The sequence below is a fragment of the Montipora capricornis genome, chromosome 8 (assembly GCF_036669925.1).
Source record: "Montipora capricornis isolate CH-2021 chromosome 8, ASM3666992v2, whole genome shotgun sequence".
Taxonomy (NCBI): Eukaryota; Metazoa; Cnidaria; class Anthozoa; order Scleractinia; family Acroporidae; genus Montipora; species Montipora capricornis.
This window is the reverse complement of record NC_090890.1, coordinates 53171339-53185533: the sequence shown is the minus strand read 5'-3', so window position 1 is coordinate 53185533 and position 14195 is coordinate 53171339. Positions and strand designations below refer to the sequence as shown.

General features: G+C 39.4%; 1 protein-coding gene across 1 annotated transcript in view; it reads right to left on the bottom strand.

Moving 5' to 3' along the window:
- LOC138059777 (E3 ubiquitin-protein ligase rnf213-alpha-like) overlaps positions 1 to 14195 on the bottom strand; it is a 212574-nt gene that overhangs the window by 25200 nt on the left and 173179 nt on the right. Inside the window, 10 exon segments of the mRNA XM_068905393.1 lie at positions 5163 to 5263; positions 6902 to 7010; positions 7299 to 7486; positions 8267 to 8473; positions 9884 to 10059; positions 10404 to 10871; positions 11072 to 11667; positions 12165 to 12301; positions 13080 to 13283; positions 14015 to 14135. Of these exon segments, the coding sequence (XP_068761494.1) occupies positions 5163 to 5263; positions 6902 to 7010; positions 7299 to 7486; positions 8267 to 8473; positions 9884 to 10059; positions 10404 to 10871; positions 11072 to 11667; positions 12165 to 12301; positions 13080 to 13283; positions 14015 to 14135 (2307 nt within the window).

Here is a 14195-nt window from a genome sequence, read left to right as displayed (position 1 = left end):
AAAAATCCTCCTGTATCACATTTCAACCTACGTATGCAAATTTGCTAAGCTCGAAAATTACACAACATGATAATTTCACAAGGGCTGGAAATCTAACAAAAACCTTTTCAAGCGAAAAATTTATTGAAACATATTTGCTATTAGAGGCAAAAACCCCTTCCTATTTCATCGCTTGCGGGAAAACAAGAGACCCAATCGTGTCAAATTACCATATGGAACAAAACAAAATTTCAGGATCAAACCCTTTCGTGAAGAACCTTTTCCTTGAAAAATGAAGCACAAAATAGACAACAAGGTTTCTATCAAATCATTCTTGGCTGTCACATTTCCAATTATTGTGTGGGATTTCTCCACACTTTGTCAGCACCGGCGGTGTAACTGGCTTTATTTGTATACGAGAGCCAAGTGTGGTCTCTATTAGGAAGATAGAGGACCCTGGGAATGAGAATAATTGTTTGTGTGTGGCAGCCATGACTCTGATTACTCTTCTCGGCTGTTGTTATTTGGCGACTTTCGACTTGTTTTCTCGGTGCGATTAATTTAAAAAAATTTAAACGTTCGTATTAAGCGAGTTGTGCGAGCTATATTGCAAGGAGTCACGCCTTCAATTTTATATCGGACAGATGTAACATAATGACAACAGTGGTCACGATTAGTAATTTGAAGTTCCCTCTTTTAACTACGATTTGTTGACACATTGCGTGACTGCGCTAGTTTCTGTAGATTCGCAAGTTAAAAAACTAATGCCTTCAAACTTCCTGTCAAAAAATTTCACTTTTACTGGTAATGTCAAAACAGAAAAGCTGATTAATTTGTAAAAGTATCGTTTACGTACAGGTTTGTAAGCTGGAAGCACGAATACTCTTAGCTGACAATTGCACTTGCCTGCTGATTTATTCAGCTTTATCATAGACAAATTCTCTTCTGCTACTAGCGACTGATTCCAATATTTCCACTGATGAATAAAAGTAGATGGCATTTATCTTTTTGTCGAACGCAAATATTTCATGAGTCTCTGAAGTAGTGTTTTCATGCCTGAAGCGCGTTGACTCTAGATGGTGGACAAAACACTGACCACCAGTCCATGGACTGCCCCGATGGACTACCCAAATGGACTACCCTAAAAATACTTTTTTGAATGAGCACTGTTGATCTATGTGTAAGCAGCATCTCAAATAGTGCTTACTTAAGCCTCAACACCCATTTTAAACAGCATTGTTCAACAGTATTTAAGTCTAAGCACCCATTTAAAAAGATTAGCTTTCGATTATTGTTGTAATGACTGATTACTTCATGTACGGTACGTGAAGTGAAACCATGGCCGTATGGATGAAAATTATCAAGGTACGTGCAATGTAAGTATTATAATCAATTCTTTTTTTTCAATAGTACTCATTCGAAATGTTATTTTTAAGAGTTAGTCCATTTGAGGGTAGTCCATTTGGGTAGTCCATGGACTGGGGGTCAGTCAGTGTTTTGTCCACCACCTTGACTCTAACACATTTTGGCGGTTAATTGCAAAATATTTGGTGGCTGAGAAATTTACATGCTCAAATGCCCCTTACTTGTAATGCGTTACAAGCTCTAACCTGCAAAATGTTTACTTCAGTGACTCTTAACTCTCTCAGTCACTGCCCCCTCCTTCCCCTGTGATAACTTAGGCCCCGCCCAGCTTTGTCTGCTGACTGGGAAATACACAAACCACAGTAAATGGCATTTCCCATCGAACAGAACAGTGGAAATTTCCTTACCATTTGTTAAATTTTCCATTTTCCAGTCTCTTATCAGCCGAAAACAATTTGCAAATGGTAAGTGCCATCTTGTTGGGCTAGTTTGCTGATTTAGGAAAAACTGTTACCATTATTCACCGGTCATCCCAACCGGTTTATTCTGACAAATGGTAAGCACCCCTAATTTCCTTGAAACTAGAAGTCCAAACAGGTTTCTCCCCTAACCGTTTTCTCGTCTGCAGCTTGGGGATTCTACGAAATCTTTCTCGACATTTATCACTATAACATGACAAAATGTTTTACATATACTATAACGCTAATCATCAACGTTTATTTGACTGAAATCCCACACAAGTACGCATTGCGGACCTATTTTTTTTAACCTGAAGACTGTGCAGAGTTGAGCGTAAAATAAGTATAACAAGACGCCTACAAGGGCGTGTCCGTGGAATGCGCAAACAGTTAACACAAATTGTCCAGTGACAGTCAACGTCAAGTACAGGTAAACTTCGGAAAATGAGTGGGGAGATTACCAGAAAGATAAATCTGTAATATAACTTGAAGTGGTTTGTTGTAAAAACGCATTATTAATGTTACTAAATTTTCAAATGCAAACAACGAAGTCCTATTATCTGGTTATCAGGATACGGGATTATTTATTTATTCATTTATTTTTTGGAAGGAGACTTTATTCAAATCCTACAGTTTTACTTGCTTCCTTAACTGCGTTCATCCAAAAACTACAAGATCAGCCTTAAATCATCTGAAAAGCTTCAGTACAAATCACAGTTCAACAACTTATCATTCTGGGCCAGTTGTTCAAAAGCCGATATTTAAAATGAGTTTTATTCTCTACTCCCAAATGTTGTTCAAGGCTGATATTTGGTAAAACTTTACGTTAGAATAAATCAATCTGTCACCAAAATTTGAAAACATGAAACAAAAATTTACGCTAATCCTGGATTAAGGTAATCGGCTTTCGAACAACCGGGCCCTGTATTCGAAGTTCGGCTCCGTAATCGTGGTTTAGTTCCTTGCAAAGTGTTTAAATATGCCGTGGCGAAGACAAGAAGACAACATCTGTACTCTATTCCTCGCAATGCTCAAAATCTAAAATTCCGTAATTGCCTGTTCTATAATCCAGTCCAAAGTTTTAAATTTACAATTCCATAATCTCGATTTCAGTATTAGAGTAACTTGGTACCAAACGTTCTACAATAACTTGAAATCTTGTGAAGAAAAAACGTTAAATCCAGTAGTCCAGTCCGGGATTGGATCGGCAAAACTCTCTCTATCATCGATTCAAAAGTCAACAAAAGCTACAAGTAGTAAACAGTTCTCAGAAACTACAAAAGTTCGTCATGATTCTACACTCGAGCTGAACAAAAAACTATCAAAAACGAAACCAAAAAACCCTAGTGATCGCTTCTGAAGAGAACAGACAAACAGCCGAAACTGTTCCGTATTTGCCCCTTACGACACTGAAAAAAGTACCGTACGTAGTACAATGGTACTTGACCGTAGCCCCTAATCTTAGCCAAAAGGCCGAGAAGCGATCAGGATACGGGATATTTAGGTAAAAAAAAGGGATTTTTGGGGCCTGGGGGGGGGGGGGGGGGAATGGAATTGAGGAGATACGGGATATTTTTATAAAGTAGCAACCCATTGCGTACGTGTGGTAGTGCAGTAACTTGACGGTGCTTTTTTCCATAACTGTCAACTGAGCTGAGTTTTGTTTTCAAGGAGATTCAAGTTGTCCTTGCGTAATATGTAGCTCTATAGTACACGATATTGTTTTGTATCGTAAATCATTACGGTGCCATGGTAGACATCTTTGCTAGATACCCCCTGAGAAGACATGTGGTTCAGTAAAATACTAAACCTAGGACGATTGAAGAAAATAAAAGGAAATTGAGAAACATTTGGCCATTTACAACTTCTTTTTCACCACAAGCTTAAGCGTGTACTCTGAGTTTTCTGACAGCTTTCCAACAGCATTGTTACCCAAGTTAATCCCTATCCGGCGGGGTTAGTATTTGGATGGGGGACGTCAAAATATGCGACTTGCTGTCAGGAACATACGACCAAAAAAATTCTGTTTTAACGCTCAAAAATGCGAACTAAGCAAGGTAAAGATTTTGCTAGCCTGCTTTATGCAAAACAAATATTGACGCAAAAGTAAATAAATATTAATGTGTAGTTTTTAAGGAGAGCAGAAGGAACTTTTAGGAAGTGTCGATCGAGAATAGAACAATTTGCCATAGCGAAAAACATTTCGGGTGATTTTTTTTACGTTCAATTAGAGTTTAATTTTTCTATCGTACTTTTGGTCGTACAAGTAAAATCGCAAAAACGAAAGTGACATCGATTTTAGCGCCGCCTGTGATCAAGTTACCTTGCGTGTTTAATTCTGACAACTCCCGAAACAAAGGATGCGTCGGTGACAAAATGTCGGCAAGATACCGGGTTTTTGTTAGTTTGCTTTTTTTTTCTTTCAAGTGTTATAAAGTTCGACAAGACATATGTGCGAATTTAACGGAAAGATCCGCAATCGTTGATGCTAGTCCAAGTGTCAGCTGAAGTTAAATTCCCCCGAATAAGGTTGGTACTTGGATGGGGGACAGGAGCGAAGTCCCCGTGACTTGATTTCATTTTTTATCTTGTTTGGCCGTTGAAAGCTTTTTTCTTATTTTCTTTCTACGTCAAAACGGCGAACAAACTGGTTCCCAAGAAATATTGGAGTATTCGTTCTATGCAAAATACTTCTAATGAAGTATTCGTTCTATGCAAAATAATGTTCACAGTGGAACACACAAGTACGAAGCAAGATCTAGAAATAACGTAGAAAATTCTCCTTACCTTTAATGATTGCCTTTCTCAAGAAAAACCATCTGTCCACTTTATCGAATAGTTTAATACTGAATCAATCATGGCGGGCGGAAAGATCCCACAATAAATGTTTGCTTAAGTAAGGTATGTGTGTCACGATGGCCGAGTGGTCTAACGCGCTCGCAGATAATAGTGAAGGTTGGGAAAGTATATGAGTTCCCCTCGGGGCAGAGAAGTTTGGAAATATTGGAGGGAATAAAAGTAATTCCACCCGATCGGAGATTGCTTCAATATCCGTGGGTTATGCACATTTGTGACAACCAACAAAAAAAAGACACCAGACCGGTTTTAAGACGTGGAATGCTGAAGGCATACGTAACAAGAATTTCTGAAATTTCAAATTTCCAATTGTTACCGGAAGACTGTGCAGAGTTGAGTACAAACAAATATAAATAGCCAGACAATCCACTTAAGGTGTTCGATACCCTCTCTGTCTTTGTTAAACCCATAAGTTACTAAATTGTATGAAGGACGCCTTTCAATTGTTTTAGGGTACAAATGTAGTCAAACTGGCGACGGATCAAAGATTTAACGCCTTCGTACCTGGTGTACCGTTTGCTAACCGCTTCACTGCAGTCCACGAGAAACTTCTCAATAACCCTCATTGTGCCAGGCTTGGTGAAGTCTGTCTCAACACCCAACGCCTGTCAGAAAAGTTCAACAATAAATTAACTATTTTGAGGGTAATGTGAAGTGCTATATTCTACCCATGTAAAGTAAAACCATGTGAGCGTTATTCCCATACTAATGGAATAGCCCACTTTCGATATATTAAAATTCAGTCCTAAACAAAAGGCATCATCTCGAGGCTGTGGGAAATAAACTCATACAAATCCTTATATTTAGTAAACAGAGCCTCGAGATGATGCCTTTTGTTTAGGACTAAAGTTTTTTTCATATATCGAAATTGGTCTATTGGGCCCACACAAGGACAGAGAAAAACGACCTGCTCCCGTCTTGCAAGGGTTTTAGAATAACTTTCTGATAATATCTCTCTCTAGCAAGTTTTCAACTAGTACAGGTGTTGGATAACGAATGAGTTCACATAACTGTGAGACGTTCATTTACTTTTTCGTGTCTATCACCTCAAAAAACGTTTCCGCTACATTTAGTCGCTGCACCAGTCCAAAACCAGTGCGCTTGCTTCAACTACTTTAAAATAAATGTCTTCGAGATTCCATGAAAGTGGGAAAACCAGCTATTATTTGATCTACGAGCGAGCAAGGAAGGACAATGGGTTGTATATACAGGGCTGACATTACAAACAGTTTTGCATTGGTACAGTTCCTTGAAAAAAGCAATGCAAGTAGTTTGTGACTTCAACCTGCAATCGACCCCATTCCCCTTCAGTGCTTGGTCATGGATCAAACCATGACCAGTTTCCCATCTTTCATTATAAAACTGTAATAGCAAACGGCCCAAAACTATTGGAGCAAGCGCGGAAACTAATCGAGGTAGAAAGGCTTGTTGTGGTGATAGGCAATTTAAATTTTTGCACCATGAAATATAGTGTTTCTATTAGATATTTTGCTTTCAATGGCCTTCCCAAATTACATCAACTGAACAATATTTTTGGGCAATTGTGCAGGGCATGAGCATGGGTGCCTCCCTGATGACACCGCACAGTTTTTTCCGAGAAAAGAATTTTGCAAAGTACAGAATAATCTCACAGAATAGACTCTTGTCTGTCAATGGCTCAGTCATGGGCGAAATCAAAACTTGCCAATTTGCCATGTTTCACTGGTTTTTTTAAGGGAAATCACAAGAAAACGGCCAAATATGTGATACGTCATAATATCAAGCGCTTTGGTCAATTAGTGGAGTTAGCGCTATATAAATTATGTTAAATTAAATTAAAAATTATAAGAATATGAGTACAAATAGTTGAATGGCGACGAAACCTAAAAGGAACTGCGAGTTCTAAATAGCTTGAACTAGATTTTTTTTCACAGAAAGCAACATAAAGTTGATTAAAAACATAAGTATGATTTACGGTAACTGAGGTGGAATGGATTTCTCTCAAGAAAAAAAGTCACTTTAGGAAAGGAGCACTTAAATTACACCTCGGATGTAAAAGGTATCACGTGGTCTCTGTAGGGATCCAAAGACTGTGATCACATTTACCTGATTCACACCCTCTTTTGTGCTTCCTATTGTCCAAGCGTATGGCAAGGAAAGACACATTTGGTGTTGGAATGCGCATTCCTACGTAGCTAATCATGTTATTAGATGTAGAGGTAACACTTCATGGCCCTTATGGGAAGAAAATCTTTTGCTATTACCTTCCAGAGTTTAAAAGTATTTTTGACATCAGCAGGGTGACACAATGACGTGCCAGGGCAGGTGTGTTCTATGAAGAGTCTCACAGCACTCACTCTTTGCCAAATAGACCTGAAACGTATCCCAGTTAAGGGGCAGAAAAAACAAGTCTTGTTACGGATCTCAGAAGGTTAGCCGGCTAACATGTAATAGGACTACAGTTTGAAACAAAAAAGGCACTGTTAAAATGCAAGAGCATTCAGCATAATCAGGACGAAACGCAGTGACTTAAACTCTATTATTATTCGTTATTTTTCAAAAGTAGCTATCTACAGATATACTTCACGTTTGCAACAATTCATTGTAAGAAAAAGGGGCCGTACTGGGCAACCAACCATTTTTGATCAGATATGTACAGACCTGCATTCATGAAGAACGTGCGCTGTTTTCAGACCATACTGTGCACTGTTATTAAGTAAGTTGTTTGCACTTGATCTGATGGCCAGAACTCTATTGCACCACACTAAGCGAGTCTGCGGATCATCAAATTCCTCTTCATTTGGTTCAAGCTTTGATAGACACAACTGAAGTGCAACTGCATCATGAACCTGGAACATGTTTCAGATATTTTGATGATGTTAAGGGGGAGCATGTGCTGACAGATTTTCGGTACCTTACCGCTCTTTTTTTTGGTGGCGCGATTTCATGGTATCAGCGCGGGCCAGCAAGGCCACTGGCACTTTATACCTAATTACAAGGTATGGCTCTTGTACGGTTTTCCTGATCAGTGAGTTTTCTTTCCCTAAGGATGCTTTCTAAAAACTTAAAAAAAAAAAACCACACCTCTCAAAATAACATTTTTTGCCAGCATCCTTGATCATCAGATAAAAATCTGTAGTACACCCATTTTGCTTCAAGTTGAGCTGAGTTTTCAAATAAATTCTCAAGGATCATGTAGAAGATGACACATGATGAGCAAGACAGCGAGAATATTAAATAGATGGATTCTGCGAACACATTTATAGCCTATACTGAACCAAAAGTCTTTCTTGCGTAATCACTTAATTTTTGAGCACCCATTTTTCAGCACACTTCCACAATGAAATGAAATGAAAGTATGTCGCGAAAATTAAGAGAAAAAAAGTTCTGCCTTACAATTGTAACTAAACTGAGAATGAACTGAAAAGGGAAGAGCAAGCAACATTTAGCTATACCCCAAATGAGAAATTCCAAAACGTTGTTGTAAAGCTATAACGCCAGGAGTAACAGCAGCAAAAACACCTTACCAAGACAGAAATCTCGACTTATTTTCCAGAATCAAATAGTCGGGACTTCCGACATTAATAAGACATTTGCTTATTTATTCTGTTTGCTTTAGAAAGTCCTACCATTTCTGATTCCCCTTGAGGAATCACTTGCGAGAGGCGGATCATGATGTCTGGCTGAGCCTCAATCAGACGACTGAGATTTGCTAAACGTTTATTGATGACTTCATACACCACATGGATAAGAGGGATGCTGAGAGAAAATTCTTCCAAAGAGCGGAAATCGCCATGAAGTTCACGAGCCGCTGTTATAATGACTTGGCAAATCAACTACAAGCCGAAAAGAAACAGAATTGTCCCATAAACAAGCTTGTAAACAACCATACAATTTCGAAACTTCCATTAACCAAAAAATCATGTATCCCTTGTTATTCTTTCTTATACATTAAAATGATATATTTGCCTGCGAATAGAATTTTTATGCCTTTCCCCGCTTTTATTTTGTTGATGTTATGTTGTGTTACTCTCACTGATGGCGTAACAACATCCGGGTGAATGCTGAGGGGTCATGGATAATTCAATGAGATTATACCCCCCAGTGAGGGTGTGATGCACTTTGATTTATTTTATACAATCGAGGCATTCACTTCTGCTACTCATAGTGGTAAGACGTGTTTTTTTCATCCCTCCCGTCCCTTTCCTTTCCTCTTGGTATTCACTTTGGGCGTGTTTTGGGCCCTCACCTTTTCTGGGCCAGAAAAAGATTCCAGTGGAAATTTAAGTTTAGTTGGAAATTATTAAGATTTCATTATAGCGGCTATGGGCCTTTGTTCATAGCCAAACTCCATAGTTCAAACTCCAACCTTGGGTGTGTGTGATTACTGTCTTTAGGCCTAGTAAAAGAAGCTTCAGGATATGCAGCACTACGTTGTAAGAAGTTGTGGTGTTAAAAGGGGGGGGGGGGGGGGGGGGGGGGGGGCGAGAGAAGCATAAACAACCATTGTCAAATCAACAGTTTAGCAGCTTTTGTTTGCCTCTTGTTCGGCTTTTTAGTTCTCAAACTAACTTAATTGGAATATCGGTTGAATAACGTATGTGGAACTGCCTCATTTCTTGATTAATGATAAAAAGCTGTCGATTTCAAACAACTACAGTGAAAGATGTAGTTGTTTGAAATCGAAAATTGTGGTATTCCGCTATTACAAAGCGAATGAGCACAATTAGGGAGACTTAAGGCAAAAAAAAAAAAGAAAACGAGAGATGCCCGCTACACTTATTACACATATCAGGCAAATGGGGATATTGGAGCCAGATTGTAAAGAAACTGTGGCGCTGCATTGATGGGTCTATGAGAAATGAGAATTCGGAAGTACCAACTGGGTTGATAAAAGTAAATTGACCATAGTGTCCACGAGGTTACGTTTGGAGAGTTCGGCCTTCGTCAGAGCAAATTGATGGAGGTTTTACAGGCTAGAGTGAGTGTGATGTGATAACGCAAAATGAACTAAGGTAGATGGGACAGATTAAGCAGGCAACCCAGAATTTAAAGGACGTTCAAAGTGAAGGGACCCACATTTTTGCCATAGAAATAACCACTGATTATCTGAGGATGTATCCATTTGGAGATCGAATTTGAATTGCTTCCCCAGAAATTGGGATCAAAATGCTCCTAACAAGGAACTGCGTCTCATACAAGTTAGAAACGACGTGAATATCTATTCTTGGAATGTCATATCAAACCTCTACTTCTCCGTCTGGAACTGTTGGCTTGTGCACCATGTGAACAAAGTCATGTAGATAGCGCAGCACTGCAGCTTCACCATAACCCTCCTGTTGAGCTTCTTCAATCAAAGGGCCAATCTCAGAATTACTGATAAGATCGTGCAGGCATTGCTGAACTGGGGTACGTGATCGTTCTAAAACCAAAACAATGTAACACAAACATTTATGAACTGTTTATCATTCGAAATCCATAAAAAAAAAACAAAATGGAACAAGAGATTGCTGGATTACAATCTTCCCTTGATAGTGGCGCTTTCGGTGTCTCCTCTTGCAAAACGACAATTAAGATTTCTCTCACTATTTGCTTGCATTTCCATTCGTCTATCCTTCGACAATGGCATGAAATTTCTCTAGAAATTACCTTTTGACCCTTCTCTAAATCAATTTTACACATCTTACAAATCTTGTAGCATTGTCCAAATTGTCCCTACAGTATTTGAACTATCAAGCCACCTGTAGGGGAAAAAGAGTGATTTACCTGCAATGCTTGCAGCCTCTCTCCACATGGTGTCAATTCGTTCTTTTACTAACCAAGAGAAAGGAAACTGCACGTCAAACACATGCCTTTCACGCCCTGACGTGGTCACTGGAACACGCTCTCGTATGATGCTGCTTTCAAGAGATAAAAAGTTGTCATAATGGAGCTCAACTACGTCTTGATCTTGGAAGAAAGCTATCCACAGATGTGACAACCAGTCCCCTTCTCCCATTAAAAGTTCCAAATTGGAGTCACGGTCCACAAAAGCAATGATCTCAGATAGGATTGGAATCACTGATGAATACACTCTTTGCCATAACGCTTTCCTAAATGTGCCATTCTCATGAATGCCTATACCACTTAAAGCTTCTGAGCGAAGCCAGTCACTTGCATTGGGTCCAGCACGGTCATCTTTCTCTTGAAGAAGCTTGTGGATTCGTCGGGCCAAGATGGTCGCAAATGACAAATCTAGAAAACATCACGAAATATTGGAAACGTCAGGTTAAGACCGTTTCTAAATATGACTTAATAGATTGAAATAATGAAAATTGATGAGAGTTATGAAAACATACGCAACATAGTTGTTGATGTGAGACATTCGATCATTCACAAAGGGAAAGGTTACTCTTCTTTTTAAAATAATAATTCTTGCTAATTTCTATACCTACCAGTTCCATCGGATCTGTCATCTGGAAGAAAATTCAGCATGACTTCAATTCTACGTGTTGACCGTGATGAACGCCAAGATTCGTCATCAATTCGTGCAACGGCTGCTTGAACACAACTTCTCAACAGACTGACAATGTCTACTTTATCCAGCACGACGTCACTATGAGCAAAATCAAAAGGCTCCATTTCAATGTCGGTCCCTTCCTCCTCTGGGTCTTCAACTTCCATTTCACATCGTGTGGTGCTGGGTGCCACATCAAACAGCTCGCTAACTGATCTGTCAACCATAAATTCAATAGCTGGGATTTGACCAGTTGGAGGACGGAGTTCGTCGATATGCACCGATATCCATCGTCCCCCTTGGAAACCTGCAAATGTTTGACAGCCTCCGACAACACGGGGAAGCTGTACTATCATGACAATGTGCACAGACGAAGGGTCATATCCCAAAATGTTTGCAAAATCTTCCACTGCAATTGTCCTTTGTTCCACTAACAGGTGACGAGCACAAGGTATCAGGTTACCGCTGACATCACCAGCATCACACTGAACAATAAGCAAGCCTTCTCTTCCACCAAGTTTTGCAATGAAGTCCCTTAAAAGAAAAAATTCAAGAGAAAAAACAATTGATTGAAAAATGGATAACAATTCAGTACTCACTTTATGCCACATGCTAATCACACTTTTCTTTATCGTTTGTGTTTAGATAGGCACCCGCATAAATAGTTGAGCCAGTTTTTTGCGAGAGCTACAAATTACATTTTCCCATTTTATAGCTGGGTTGTTTGGGCATGAGCAGGCAAGCTATTATAAACCATTAAAAAGTTTTGGAGCTAATACGGATGAATCAAATTTGAGCCATTGGTACTTAAACTTTTTCATTTGGGTGACAGGAGAAAACATCAGAGTAGTATATAAGAAACTTCTCAGTTCTATCTAAGAGGACAATAACCTTGATGTCATTTTAATTTCCAACGTATGGAAATAGGGATTAAGTGGATGAATACCAGTGAGAGGCTCCACTGCTATATCCATCGGGGATCAGGGTTGTGATTTTTCAAAAGCTAGCTGCATTCAGATCGTATGACTAACCTCACAGAAGAGCAAAACTGTTGTTCTGTGTGAAATTGCTGCAGACTTAAGCACATTACATTTGGCAAACACAGCGAAGTTGAATCTGCCACATCTTGTAAATCATTGGATGACAGCAACCTGGAGTGAGTCGTGACCTGTAGATAGAGTGTAGATATGATAGCATTCTCAAATATCTTCACTCTTTTCCACCATTTCTTGAATGGAGATATTGTTTCCTTTAATGCTCTCACATTGCACACAACGTTAAAGCAGTATTTCAAGCAACTGAAACTGCAATCTTGAAAGTGTAATGTATAGATTTAGCAAAGCCTAAATATGGAGCTCCCGGGTAATTTATTCTCATATTAAGTTAACCTGGCTTGAGCATGCAATCCAATCGAAAACCAGTACCTGGCAGCGGTCAACTTAAAAAACGGGTGACCTCGGTGAGCTCTAAGCTTAAGCCCGCGATATGGTCACGTGATACTGGTCAGCGGATACCTTGTTTTAACAGGTGTCAATTGACCATAACATGTATGTCCAATATCAATGATGTACCCTGTAAACTATATGGTCACGTGATACTGATCACATTGGTACACAGAGGGGTGGAGGGTAGTACGGTGATCAAAACCAAATTTTCTCGCACAGATGGGTTACCATATTTTGTTACCCATGGTGCTCCGCGCGGAGTTCCGCTAAAACTAAAAACCGCTTGTTTTCATTATAAATGCTTCCATTGAAACACCACAATCCGTGCGCTTTAGGATAAGGAATACCCATCCTTTTCCATTCGCTGTTTTTCTACAACAAAGTTTTGCACCCTCACAGCACTAAATATATTGCCTTGCTTTGTAGGTATTTTTGTTCCCGTCTACAAAACCGTCAAGGTTCTTAGCACTGGTCTAACTGTATTCATTACTCGCCATTCACCTGAATCAAAGTTCCTTTGTCTGAACCTCGTTCTTCTCCTGTTAGAACGTTTCTAAGAAAGGCAGTCAAACTTGAATGTTCCTGCATTGTGAAGTAAGTTGACCAGAGAATATCTGCTTGCTGGGCCAACTGTGTGCAGGGCAAACGTGCAACGGCATCGGGTGTCGCACATTGCAGCAATAATTCTTGAGATTCCTTGAACACCTGTTGCAAGTATTGTGTTTTTATTTCTAAGAGCATGATGATGGTGATGATGATGATGATAATCTTAATAATAAGAAAAGAAGAACCTAGGATTGCATAACGCAGCATAAATTAAGGCTTAAACTAGAACTAGAATAAGTATCTCTTTCCGGGTAGTTTTCAAAGTAATGCCATCTCAAACATTTCCTCGGTGTTCGGACACTTGCCCACCATTCGCTTCTTCCATTAACCCGAGCCAGGACAAATCCAATCAAGTAAACTAAATCTTTACTAAACTGATTATCGTTTTCAGTGTACTACCTCACTCATTTGCAGGGTACAATCAACAGTTTTGTAAAAATAAAACATGAGCTGAACCACGAAAAGATGCAAGTAACTTTGAATGAAAGAAACAATAGAATTATCATGCACCTTACAATACAATAATACAATACATACTTAATTGACCGCTCCCCATAGGGGCTTTTCAGAGCCAATGAAACAATACGAAACGAGAATCCCAACTGGCCGGAGGCAAACCTGTTGGCTATTTACAAGTGCAGCTGGGAAGTTGAACCAGGGACTACCAGGATCAAATTCAGCAAGTGGTCAGAGCGGATCTTGAATCCGGGATCTCCAGATTTCAAGGTAAGCGCCCTAACCACTGGGCCACACTTCCTCCTTACCTTATAATACAAAAGCGGGTAAATATTTGTTTTTTCAGTAATTTAGAATAAACATTTTAAATATACCTTTTCTTCGTCGGCAAACTGGTCTTGACCGTCCTCCATGTGGTTGCTGGCCACTTGAAGCACAACGGTTGCTGCAGTGTCGGCATGGTAACCAACAAATGCGTCACCAGGTGTGTATTTTCTGCGGAGGGTTATGGCAAAAAACGAAAAAAGCGAACGACGTCAATGCAATGCAAACAAT